General features: G+C 40.0%; 1 protein-coding gene across 1 annotated transcript in view; it reads right to left on the bottom strand.

Annotated features, from left to right (window-relative positions):
• Window positions 1-2,618: 2,618 nt before the first annotated feature.
• The window catches only part of LOC105390167 (endoplasmic reticulum metallopeptidase 1-like), a 31,429-nt gene continuing 20,629 nt past the window's right edge, over window positions 2,619-13,418 (bottom strand). The window contains exons 16-20 of the mRNA XM_048631298.1: window positions 12,809-12,943; window positions 7,094-7,299; window positions 6,518-6,636; window positions 5,794-5,984; window positions 2,619-2,820 (exon numbers count right to left, since the gene is read on the bottom strand). Of these exons, the coding sequence (XP_048487255.1) occupies window positions 2,653-2,820; window positions 5,794-5,984; window positions 6,518-6,636; window positions 7,094-7,299; window positions 12,809-12,943 (819 nt within the window). The 3' untranslated portion in view covers window positions 2,619-2,652. The remainder of the gene's footprint in view (window positions 2,821-5,793; window positions 5,985-6,517; window positions 6,637-7,093; window positions 7,300-12,808; window positions 12,944-13,418) is intronic.

The following is a 13,418-nucleotide window of genomic DNA, read 5'->3' as shown; positions in this document are numbered from 1 at the left end:
AAAATAGTTTTCGGTCATATTTTATTTTCAACAAATTATATGTTTAAATTCATAGAATCTGTGTGTCTTTGAGTAAAAAACATGTAAAATTTCGCAGTTTCATGTATTTAGGGTTTAAATAAATTAGTGTATAATGAATCATCATCATTATAATAAAACATTCATCAATTTATTTAGGTACCACACATTTTTATCATTACCAATTGTTTAAAATAAGAAAGTAGGTACATACTATACCTAACCCTAAACCTTTATAGGTGTATCCATTGTTTGTTATATAAAACAGGTTAGGTATATTTATTTATAATAATCTGCTTGGATAAACAACTGGTCTGAAATTAGCTGCTAACATAAGTTAGTTGTAAGTTCGTAAAATATTCAATCTATCAACATTGCTTATAAAATATACGGTTTGTTAAATATTTATCATAAAACCTACGTGTATAACATACACACTTATGCCCAACATTGTGCTCTAATGTACTACTCTCATACACTTAACGGTAAGTTGCACTGTCTTAAAGTTATTTAGATTTGAGGGCCTAGTGTAGGTTTTCCTTAACCGTTCGAGCAGTGAAAACTTAACGCGAATTTTATAGGTTGCGTAAAATAATGTAAGCGCTTCTACTTTTAACTTAATAAATAGTTCTATCAATATAAGCTACTTTTACTTCTTTTTCTCCGTTTTGACTTGTAACAAGATTTGTAATAGAATGATAGCTTTGAATACTGCCACTACAATGTTTACTTTATAAGTACATATATTACACAGTCCAAATACAACATTTACAATAGGTATTGTATACGTCCGGTAACTATTTTAGTTTATGTAATAGAAATACCGGTGCAGTTTAATTATGTACCTAAATCCATGTTCTTAGCCTTGACAGATTAGTTAACTATAGTGATTTATGTATGTAGGTCCTCAAATATACTTTATGTTCACATGTACTACAAGAATTAGTTATATAATTAAGTTTTTATTCTTTTCTGTTTACTAGAACGTACGGTAAGTAACCAGATGATTTTCTAATGTATCAAACTCTCATAAAGAAATAGGAGCTAAATGGTGTCTGTAATACATTCATTATACAACATCAGTGGTAAAAGAAACTAAATCATAGTATTTTTTGGCATCAAATTTAATCTTCTTACTATTTGTGTACAAAATAATATGATGTATATGCGTACCTTTATAGCTATGATTTTAGACCTATGATATCGATGCTAAATTTATTAGACAAATCTGGGAAAATTTAAAAAGTGACAACAAAAAACTGACTTTAAAAATTATGCTATCAGGTTCCATACGAGTACCTATAGTTTTTTTTATTATTTTTCTCTTGTTAGTTTTGTCATATTTAATCATCAAGTACCTACATTTAATTTTGTTTATCCTGTAACATCAATATGATTAGGTACCTACTATTATTATTTTCTGTTCCAAAATATATATTTTTTCTTTATATTCATATTTGTCATAAAATTTAATAAATTTAGAACGTATCTACCGGAGATCGCCTAAAAGTTTATAATGTAATGATGCAAGTACATAAGAAACATTATGTCACCAGCTTTCTACAACGATTATAAATATTATAATTCACCGCTTTCATTTGTCAAGGTCCAATAGTGTAGGTTAACTACATGTAAGTGTGTGTATCTGTAGCTAAAATTGAACACCACTTTCCTCGGCAAATTTAATATCTAGATACATAAGGGAATCCTTAGTTATGTTTATGTAGTTATGCTATAATTACATACTTTTCTAGCTTATTAGATAGCTTTTAACGAATAAAGTGTAGTACAGTTTAAGTGTTTATTATTTTTACGGTTAAACCTGTTAGACTGTCTGTACCCTATCTTTATATTTTGTGAAGATCTCGAAATAAAACCAACTCGACGAGTAAACTTATGAAATGCGTTTTAATTGTTGTGTTTTACGTAATATGTAACCCCAATATTTGTAAATGAATGTACAAAATATTAGATGTAAGTTTTATTTTCTTGTTTTATAATTTTACAAAAATCATTTCAGGTTGAATGTTTAAAATATATATCTTTTATAAAATCTTATATTATATATTTTAACTATTCAACTCTAAATCAAGTTGATATATCGTTAGATATTACAAAACAAAAGACTGGTCATGAAATAAAACAATTTTTTCAAATCTTTTTGCATTTTATTTGTATCTTTCATTAGTACGTATAAAATATAGGCTTAATATTCACAATACTTACATAGGTAGGACCTAATATCACAAATTTAATTAAGAATAGGTAAAGAATAGATTTTTACCAGTGAAATTCCTGAAGGCATGTATATATTAGAACTCTAGTTAGAAAACCTATTTATCGATTTCAAACTTGCTCTCGAGGTGAATGTTAATCAGTACACACGTCCCAAGTAGCTAGTTACATTGTCCTGCCTTCTGAAAGTACACTGAAAAAAGTAGGTACCTAAAACTCACAACCTTATAGCTCGCTCCAATAGACACATCGACATCGTACGCAACGGACGCATTCAGTATTCTTTGTATAAAAATTCACACAAGTGCGTCCACTTCATTGCCGACGCTGATTCTCCATACATTCATGACAATCCGTTTGGTGCGACATAATTATGATACCGATGGGTCGACGCTTTTCTTAAAACTGATAGTTATACCTAAAGCTCATAGTACTGGCTATGTTGAAGTAGCTGGGCATAGAGTTGACGAGGTTCCTGTATTGAGGCGTGAAGGTTTCAGGACTCTGCATGTTGTGAGCGTGGAATGAAATGTGGAGCATCGGCATAGATTGTTGTGATAGAGGGACCTGGGTACAGAAAATAAACCTTATTAAGGGTCGGCAATAGGCAATCGAGGGTTGGCATTGTCATAGAATTATGTAGTAAATGATGCTCTACAGCCTTGAAAAAAATCACACAGGTAGCCGAAGAGTCTAGCTAGGTGCTGAATCATTCGAATTTAAGTAAATGCTTATGGATAGCTGTAAATTAATTACGAAAAACCAGTAAATCACACTCCCGTATTGTAACAACTGTGTCGTAATTATCAAGAATTTTCATATGATTCTTATCAAATTATAAAGATAAATGCTTGGACTAGGCGCTAAATACCTTGTTTTTTAATAAACACACACCTATTTTGTGTAAATTAATCCCAAACTTGAGCAATTTTTTTCCCTCAAATCTTCATACAAATATCTATGGCGGCTTTCTGTGTTATAAAATCATAAACACAAGCGACGTTTGACTCAGTCGGCCGGTGGCCTCCAAAGAAGGGTCACGTCGGTTTAGGCGGCACTGACAGCTCGCGATCTTATTGTGTACAGACACAAAATCACTGCACATTGGTTGTCATTGCACTTTTTCAACTTTTATGACACCAACATAATTTGATTTGAAATTGAGGAAGCATAATTCTTATACTATATTCAATAAATTAAATGATAATGTTTTTTATTAGTTAAGTCCATGGTACTTCTTGATTAAATTATAATTATTAATGCCTAACTAAAACTCACTAATATAAAATTAAAATTAAACTAAAAAGAAGATGCTGGCCAGATCGCTGCCACTGTCGGGTAGGGTACCCAAGACGCTGGCCGCGTTACCCCGCTATATAGCGATGCTTAGCCTTTGTGATAGGTAAGTGCCAGCCCTAGGGTCCCTTGAGACTTCTATTAGTCTGCTGCTGATGTCTTTAAAAAGCTGACGTGCCTCCCCACGGCCCTGGGATGAGGAGCAGGAATATAGTGAATGGATCTAAGTGATGACAATACGTAGGAAGATTAGGTTAGGATTCAAAAACACAGTCTCATGGTGCTGGTTGAGGCATGGTCTCGTGAGGATCTGATGAGGGCAGTAACACGGAGGTGACTGAATTTTATTTCAAAGATTTAATAGCTAAAAGCATCGAGTTTGGGCGCGGTGGTAGCTCAGTCGGGTAAGCGCCCGCTTCTCACGCAAGAGATGCGGGTTCGAATCACGGCGCTGACATGTACCAATGAGTTCTTTTAACTTAAGTACAATGTATACCATCGCTCTAACGGTGAAGAAAAACATCGTGAGGAAACCTGCATATCTAGATTTAGCACATCTAGATATGTGAACCCACCAACCCGCAGTGGACCAGCGTGGTGGGAAATGGTTCAAGCTTAGGAAGGCAGTTTAGACCTTGGGGATATGCACAAAGGTTCCACTCGAGAGAGCCAGGTGCAGGTACTTACACCCCCACAGAGAATAGAATAGAATCGAGTTTGGGCTATTAAGTATGTTTTTCAAAGAGAGAGAGAAAGATATTTGAGGTTTCCTCTGGATTAGTTAGGTTTACTGGGTTTACTAAATTCATTCGTAACGTAAAATTGTCAATGACGGAATTTATTCTATAGACAGTAGCCACTAATAAAAACAACGATATATGGCGTGATTTGCAAAAGTACCTATCTAGTCAACCTGCCACGGGGTGACTTCGGTGGGTAACTCAGAATAATACTAATTATATGTTATTGCATCAATAATAAAAAAATCAAGAAAATATTCAAAGTTTGCATCCTCGCTTTTCACGCACACAAATCACAAACTCATGCCTTGTTCTAGGAGCAGGGTCTACCCTGGTGCATTTCCATGACCACTTTTCATTAGCGTCCCACCGGTTTCGATGCTCAGCGGAATAGCACCATTAACCATTATTATTCTGAGACATCATCACTTCTTATTCTGAGTTACCCAACATAAAATCACGCTATCTATTGAAAACATTTTTTAAATTAGGATTTGTCTATGGTGTGGTCCCCAAATTTAAGGGTAAAAGCCAAATAATTATATTTTAACCTTTTTTATACCTATTATATTAAAAGACCTATTCAACGATACCCTACCTACACCATCAAAATAACCGGAAAAAATATCAGCCCCAATTTACTTGTATGGGAGAGGGAGTACCCCAATTTTTTTTGGGTACCCCTCATATCTATGCGAAATATCAGCTTGATATCTTTACCCGTTTCTGAGAAAAAGGGCAGTGACAGACAGTCAGTCAGACAGACGGACAACAAAGAGATCTTATAACGGTTGCTTTTTTCCTTTTGAGGTACGAAACTCTAAAAATATGAAAAAATATTATTCTGCCACCAAAAAATATACTTACTTACAAACATACATACATACAATCAAAAACATTACTCTCCTCCTTCGGCAGTCGGGTTAAAACAAGTGAGACTGATTCTGAACTTTTGTTCTACGAGTTTTAAAAATTAACCAAAAAAAACTTTATCATAGAAACTTTGTTGACACGTGACCTTTTACCATGGAAAACGATTTTTTTTTCTTCGCGTTTTTGCAAAACTCGTAGAACTAAAGTTGTTCAGAATGACCCCTTGAGTCATCCCCTTTCGGCTTAGTATACCTTAGTATAACTTATTATCTACACTTTAATACCTGTAGTTACCTTTCTACAAGTAAATACCACATTTGTTTAGAAATCTAATCGGGTTCCGAGTATGGAGAAAAGTGGCACCCCTATTAATTTCTACTCTTTCCTGGTGCCTACCAGTGTAAGTAAGAATTATACTTACTTACCCTAAAATCACCCAAAATGTACTTGAACATAATTGTCAATAAAGTTGGCGAGTAAAAGTTTATCGACCCACTGTGCAAACTAACATGTGTGCGTGTCACTGCGTGTGCTGTGTGAAGAGCATTGAAAACCCAAAATTGGCGCGGCACGTCACCCTGTAAACCGACACTACAATAGTAGTAAAGTAATAACAACAACCAATACTCACAGTAGCATAAACCTGAAACCGGTACCAAGTCACCTCTCGACTGTACAGCGACGTCGAGTGTACAATGGTGTACACCGGGCGACCGTTGTGGTGCGTGGTGGCGGAGAAGTGCGCGAGGGGGGAGGGGTACACCCAGCGGGTGATGTTTGTGTGCGCTGCTGGATGCACGGTGATCGTGTTGTGGGGGCCTCCTGGGGGAAAATTGGGGGGTTTTAGGTCACGGAAGGAATGATGTTTCAATTGGATTCAGCGTATGTCCGGAGCAACCCTGGGTAGTCAGCTACGGACGCTAATCTGACTGGTTAATCCTTTGACCACGGTTGAATAATATATTGTTTGTCACAGAAAAGGTCGTAGAATGGAATAAACAATGGTTATAGTAGTGAGTGAAGTAGAAGTAGCTAGGTTCCTAAGTACAATATAGATATTCCTAGGTACAGTAACACCAGAACTAACTTAAGATTCCTAATAATGAGGGACGTCCTCCACTGGATAGGCCCAACTTAGACTGGGAACTGGTAGTCGTATATAAAGTAATAACTGGGTAACTACGAAGATTCTAAATTCAGTTGGTTGTTAAGGTAGTAACGTAACTTCCTTTCAAGGTTTATAGCTATATAAGTAGGTACAGTAAGGGGCAGAGAAACCTAACCCCTCTCAGGAGCATTGTTACTATGAGAGGGGGATCAGGTTTCTCTGCACCTGACCGTACATAAGAACTAACCAATGAAATCGAACGTGAACCAGCAAGTCTCCCCGAAGCAGTGTTTCTGCGTGAGTCGGAAGCTCGGCTCGAAGTCGAAAGCGGCTGGAGGATCCATGGACAGGAACAGGGAGTCTTTCCTGAAATAACGACAGAACAGTCAGACACATCCATCAGTGGCCACAGCATCTTAACGGACGATAATTGGAGCATATCCAGAGCAGAGGCACTAGGTGTAGAATGGAGCAGCATATCTCTTTATTTCCTGTGGCTGAGTCCAATCGCGGCACGACACTTCCTCCCACAGTGATAGTAGGTGAATTGCGAATCCGCACAAGGTAGGTATACACTACATTTAAAGTGGCGGACAAGGTCAATTTAATCTTAAGTAGTCTTCATTCAAGTGAATTTTAAGTAAGTAGCTATAAATTACTATACTTACCTCTAAGTATATCCGTGTTTTGTTTGTTGCCGTGCCGATTACAATCGTATAAAACGTACTTACTTAATACCTACATATTAATAAAGTTACAAGTATTTCCTACTATTTGCCTACACCATATCTGTATATATAGATATACGATATACGATACTCACAAAGTATCCCCATACCGGGGCCTATACAGCGGTAGATTGCAATACACTTCCACTTCACACCCGCGTATCTCCGACATGGCATATCCACTGCCCTGCAGAGCCCTCCTAGCGTGCTCTATGGTGTAGGCGTCGTGCCTAGTGATTAGCACGCCTGACGTCCTGTCGGTTATGACTCCCTGGTAGTTGTAGCTTTTGATTTCTGTGTGCTGGTGGGGGAAAGAAGTGTTAGATGTTAGTAACTGTATAAGGTAATTGGCACTTATGAAATAGGTGACTGACATGAGTTTGTAAGCTAAAAGCTGCAGTGGGCTGGACTAGATATATCTGCCCAAGAACCGATAGCTTTTAGCTTAGTTGTCGAGCAACAACGAACAGACAAACGTAGCGTAAAAATATTACCCTCCAGCTTGCAAAACTTAAAACCTCATACAGCCGGTTTTTGGATGAATATGCAAGGCCAAGCATACAGCAGCATAAGTACATGCAGTTCTATAGAAGTTGCCTTTGTCCAGCCGTACGCGATTAAGTAGGTACAAAAACAATAAACAACCTTGCACTACCTAAACTGACTGAAGGTCAACATAGAAGGGCCAGCTGAAAATAGACGCATTTTTCCTGAAATAAAAATGACATATTATGTATCTAGCCTATCTGAAACCTAGTTAAACATTGTGAGATATGGCGTTTCGACTTTCTCCGTGTTCGGCATCATAAGGGTCACAGTGACAGTTAAATAAAGTCCATTTTTCTCTCCACCTTTATTTGCAAGGTGCGGGTGCCTATATAAATAGAGTGAGTCGCCCGCGCGCCTCAGTTGTAATATCACCATGCAGAAATGACTAGGTTTCAGATAGGCTAGATACATAATATGTCATTTTTATTTCAGGAAAAATGCGTCTATTATGTAGTCTGAGCCTATCTGAAACCTAGTTAAACATTGTGAGATGTGTTTATTATCGCATGGTGGAGAGAAAACCAACTGTGACCCATAAGCTACTGATGAGTATATCAGTAGATAAATATTTGAATCTATAAATTTATAATGCATAGATTTCTAGGTAATAGATATACTAAAAAGAAAGGTATAAGTATACATAAGACTTAAGTACTTCCTTATTATTCCTGACTTGTCAGAAAGTTATGGAAGGTATGTACCTATACATATAGGTAGGTATTTATACATATGGATACACACAGTGCCTCTTCGAAAGCAATACTTATTAGTAATTATTGATCAAAATCTTGTTATTGTCAAGGCAATATTTTTAACATACACTAGCCGAATGGATGGAACCAGTGAAATACTTTGCAACAATATTTAAAAGCTGTAAAATGTAGAATATCGATCCAGGCCGCTGGGGCTCAGGTCAGCACATGCTGACTAGGGTATGTAATTCTGGACAGGACCTGCTCAGTCAGCCCTGTACGAGGACACGGCCTGCAACACCTGGCGCGGCATCTAGTCCTTGGAACGAGGAGTGGTGCTTGAAGGGAAGATAATTTTACTAAATATCTCAGCCTCATCAGCTCTGGAAAAGATTAGATGAAGGCTGTGACACTGGCGGATAACTAAGTATTCAGTTTTTCAAAACATGATGCAGGTTACTATATTCATATTCTATATTGACAAGTACTCGTAACACACAGTCTAATTTTGTATTATAACTAACTCGGCGGTTAACGAGTTCCTGTGCAGTCCTACTAGGAAGGAAAGTTATTTTATAAGCCTTTGCACTGATCATTCTGTATCATCATGTGTGAATATTATGAGCTCTGGCAGCATTCCTTGGTAGATGACATCAATTAATAAAGATTGATTAACACAACAATAGCAATTATAATAGTTGATAAATGAAACCCGGCTAACATGTCTTAACTGGGTAAGTAAATGATCAGTCATGCCACCAGGATAAGTAAAATGTTCAGTACTTCATATGAAAAATATTAACAAGGTCACCTTTAGGTATGTTCGTCAACACTAAGGGCAGGTCTCGGCCAAAACCCTAAGGCTTCGCCTTGTTGCAACTTCAAAGGTAAGTACGTAGGTAGGTACCTACTTACATTGTTGTAGGTTCGATTTTGAAACCATTAAGTCAACCTGGATAAAACAAAATAAAATAGCTCGATTAAATAAAGATGGTACGTAAAGATGTTAGTTGTACCTGATCAGACCTGATGCAACGATAGCCAACATAGACTCTCTAATCTGTGGAAGCAACAATCATGGTGGCGGGAACATGGACAGTTGGACGAGCCACCTCGAGCCTGACTTATCAATCAGAACTGACAGTTCGCCAACAGCAGATAGCTTGCGGCTATCTATAGGTAAACTTAGGTAGTTAGCTATACCCAAGAAAAAGTCCTTGGACATCGATATGACAGTGGAACGGCGAATAACTGTGACCTTCTTTAAAACAAAAAGGCTTGTTGTTGTCCAGCTAAGGAAGGTTACCTACTTCAGCGACCTGGTATTGCATTCTGAAAGAACTGCGAAGAGTTAATATTATGACTAATAATTATTACTTATTTAGAAAGTTTTCCGCAAACTCTAATAAATCAAGCAGCTACCACGTCACCGCTGCCCGGTTATAACTCTGTACTAGCTTAGTAGATATATATACCAGTTCTAGCCTTCAGCTAGAGGCCAGAGAGCTCCTAAATGTGATGCGAGTACGAGCATGACACAAGTAATTTTTTACTTGGTAACTAGTTACGTAACTAACTGAAAGATCCATAAAACAGTTGAGGATTACTCAGAATGGAATTGTGAAAACGGCACGTCTGCATCTTAACCAGTCAGTCTAAGTAGTTTCAGCAGATACAGTGTTGAAAAATAGTTATGAAACGTTTGCGCCAGAATTGAATTAAAAATACATTTTCATTAGAGAAGCCGTCTAGGCATGAATAGGTACTTTCACCCTTTGGATTGTGCTCCAAATGATGACCTTCGAAATTCATAGAAATTTAATGACGACTGCCATTGTTTATTATCTAGCCCCGTACATTGAGTAGGGTCGCGGCTACACGTGATGTGATACACAGTACACAATAGGTATATGCATGTTCCCAGAATAGTGGAAGTTATAATTTTACCAAAAGGTAGTCGTCTCGTGCAAGAGCACCGTTACTCGATTTATTCGATACACAACTAGTAGACAGCTGCTGCGTAGGAGGTTCACGCATTTTTCAACAAAGAGCTCGGATTATACACACTCACAATCCACTGGAACATAAGGAAGACAGCTAATATGGTGCCACTCAGAAACCGCGATGACACTCCGATCATGATCACCCGACAGTAGGATCATAATAAATTCGGTAACTTGTGAAGCGGTATGGTATAGCAACAGCGACTTTCACGAAATCAGGAATTAGCTCAGTGCTTTTAGGTTGAACACTCGCCTGTGGGATTCACTTTGCTCACAGCCGAGAAAAGAAAAGACTCAAAGCTGGAATCTGCCGATGTGTCATGAGACTTAAGATAGTGTCTGGGGGGTCACTTTATATGACGAAAAACGAACATTCAGTGCACTGCGGCGCGAGCCGCTCTATCTGTTTGTATGTATTAAACGTGCCGATTGCACGACAGCTCTCGTTCGTTCGTTTCTCATCAGTATAGAGTAACGCTCCTGTACTTACCGTGCGTCACCATTCCCATGAGCAGTCCAATGATCTTTAGGCAGTTTAGAACAAAAGCTGCATTAGACAGTTTCTTCAGCAGAGACATCGAAATAAAAAATTGATTGCACAACTATCCCCAGGAGCAGTCTACAGGTCACTTTGGGGAGTTCAGAAGAAAGCTGCTTTAATAGAATACCCTACCTCAGCGGAGGCATCAAATTGAAGTACTATAACACTTTTAGAAGCGGTACACGTTACCCGATTTGTCGTCATCCATGCCGATGCGGCTACGGCGACTGCAGGTGGTTACCCAGGCTTCGTTGGTGTGCCCTTGTATGGCTAACATGACCAACCTTGGCAGTAAACGTTCGTCTGCATATGCCAAAATCATTGATGAATAGCGCACGTTACTCGATACCTTCTAAATAAGTCACTCATAATGATGGCTGATGATGATGATGACCGTGCTAGCAATAGTGCAGGCGGTTCCGCTGAGCATAAAATCTCTTCCCAGACAGGGGGCGTTTGGATCTGGCAACCAGAACAGGAGTGCCAGGTGTGCGCAGCGATGCAGGTGGGACAACACAGCCGCCAGGGCAGGAGTACATGGCTGGGTCTATGCAGCGATGCAGGTAGCACAAACCGGTGGCCAGGGCCAGGACCGGGTGTACGCTGCGATGCAGGTGGCACAAAACGGTGGCCAGGGCCAGGACCGGGTGTACAGCCGCCAGGGCAGGAGTGCATGGCTGGGTCTATGCAGCGATGCAGGTACCACAAACCGGTGGCCAGGGCCAGGACCGGGTGTACGCTGCGATGCAGGTGGGACGAGACGGCGGCCAGCGCAGGAGCACAGGGCCGGGTGTATGCTGCGATGCAGGTGGCACGAACCGGTGGTCAGGGCAGGAGCGCAGGGCCGGGTGTACGCTGCGATGCAGGTGCCACGAGACGGCGGCCAGCGCGGGAGCACAGGGCCGGGTGCAGGTTACACGAAACTTTTATTTCACCGAATCGGCCTGCCTACCCTCAGCGGGTAGGTAACGGCGGATCACATTACTCGCCGCACATGCCACAATGTCCCAACATACTGAAACTCGGAGCCACGTGCTTCCTGTAAAAAATCCTATGACGGTCCTGGAAAGCTCCTGTTTGTAAAGCCTTACATAAGCTATAATCAAGTGCATTATTGTAATAGCAAAGTTTTTATCAACAGTTTTCTAAAAATATTAGAAATTGAGGGTAGAAAAATATATTTTTATTATTTTTTCCTGTATAAAATTAACATATGCTTTACTTAAAGCGGTCATTAATGTAAGTATCTAGCTCAAGCGCCACTAGTAGGACCGGAATATGTGATCAATCATCACCACGACTATTGAATCGGACCCTACTGCGTGGGATAAAAACCCCAAGCGCCGGAGCATTATGACCAGTGGCTGAGCTTTTAAAAAAAGTAAATAATAGCATTTTACTCACGGCTTATCAACTCAAACCTTCGTTGCGAAATCCTCAGCAATGGCTGCGTGCGCAGCAGCCGGCAGGCCCCGCGCCGCCTGGTCCGCATCACGCTACAGCTCCCGGCAGCGAGGACTCCGCAAATTCAATATTATATTTTTCCCCGTCGGAGCGAAGCCGACGAGAACCGTGGCTACATTGAGCCATTTTGCCGAAGTGTTCACTTCAAAAATCAAAAACCAACTGAGGCGCGCGGGCGACTCACTCTATTTATATAGGCACCCGCACCTTGCAAATAAAGGTGGAGAGAAAAATGGACTTTATTTAACTGTCACTGTGACCCTTATGATGCCGAACACGGAGAAAGTCGAAACGCCATATCTCACAATGTTTAACTAGGTTTCAGATAGGCTCAGACTACATAATAAGCGCTGTGGCCTTATTGTCCACAGCACATGCTGAGCTGGTGCCGTTTTGACGCTCTGAACAGCAACTTTGTTTGTTTGTTTGTTCTGTATTGTATTATTTTCTGTATTATGTTGTGGTTCCTTTTTCTTTCTTTTTCTGTTTTTATTGTTCTGCTTCAGTGTGTCAAATGAATGTTTCTTTCTTTCTAAACTCGAAGATGCGAAAACAACTCACAAACCAATAGTGCCGCTGCACCACGTCATCACTGTAGACGCTGAAGGGCACCAGCATGAGGGCCAGGCTGGCACACAGCGCGGCCGCTAGCGGAGCCCACGCGAAGCGCCGGGAGAACAGCAGCTCTGTGCCTGACTGCGGGGAGAGAGATAGAGGGAGATTAAGCTCCAGTTTCACCATACTCTGTGAGATCATAAGAAGGGATTAGTTGGTGACTTTTAGGCGTCGAAAGACAAGCAGATTTGTGCCTGACTGCGGAGAGAGAGGGAGAGAGAGATTAAAACGTGCAGCCCGCGCGGTGTCGGTGGGAGAATAGGAGCTCTGTGCCTGACTGCGGAAAGAGAGAGAGAGAGATAGAGAGATTAAAACGTGCCGGCGTCGGCGGGAGAATAAGAGCTCTGTGCCTGACTGCGGAGAGAGAGGGAGATTAAGCCCCAGTTTCACCATACAAGGGATTAGTTGTTGACTTTTAGGCGTCGGGAGACCAGCAGCTCTATACCTGACTGCGGAGAGAGAGGGAGAGAATTTTGCAAAAAGGGAATACTAGGCCGAAACTTACGTGTGTGTGCAGCATGGTGATCCCGGAAATGAAATCAGAATGTAATAATTC

Source organism: Plutella xylostella, chromosome 28, assembly GCF_932276165.1.
Source record: "Plutella xylostella chromosome 28, ilPluXylo3.1, whole genome shotgun sequence".
NCBI lineage: Eukaryota > Metazoa > Arthropoda > Insecta > Lepidoptera > Plutellidae > Plutella > Plutella xylostella.
This window is presented reverse-complemented; position numbering and strand designations above follow the sequence as displayed.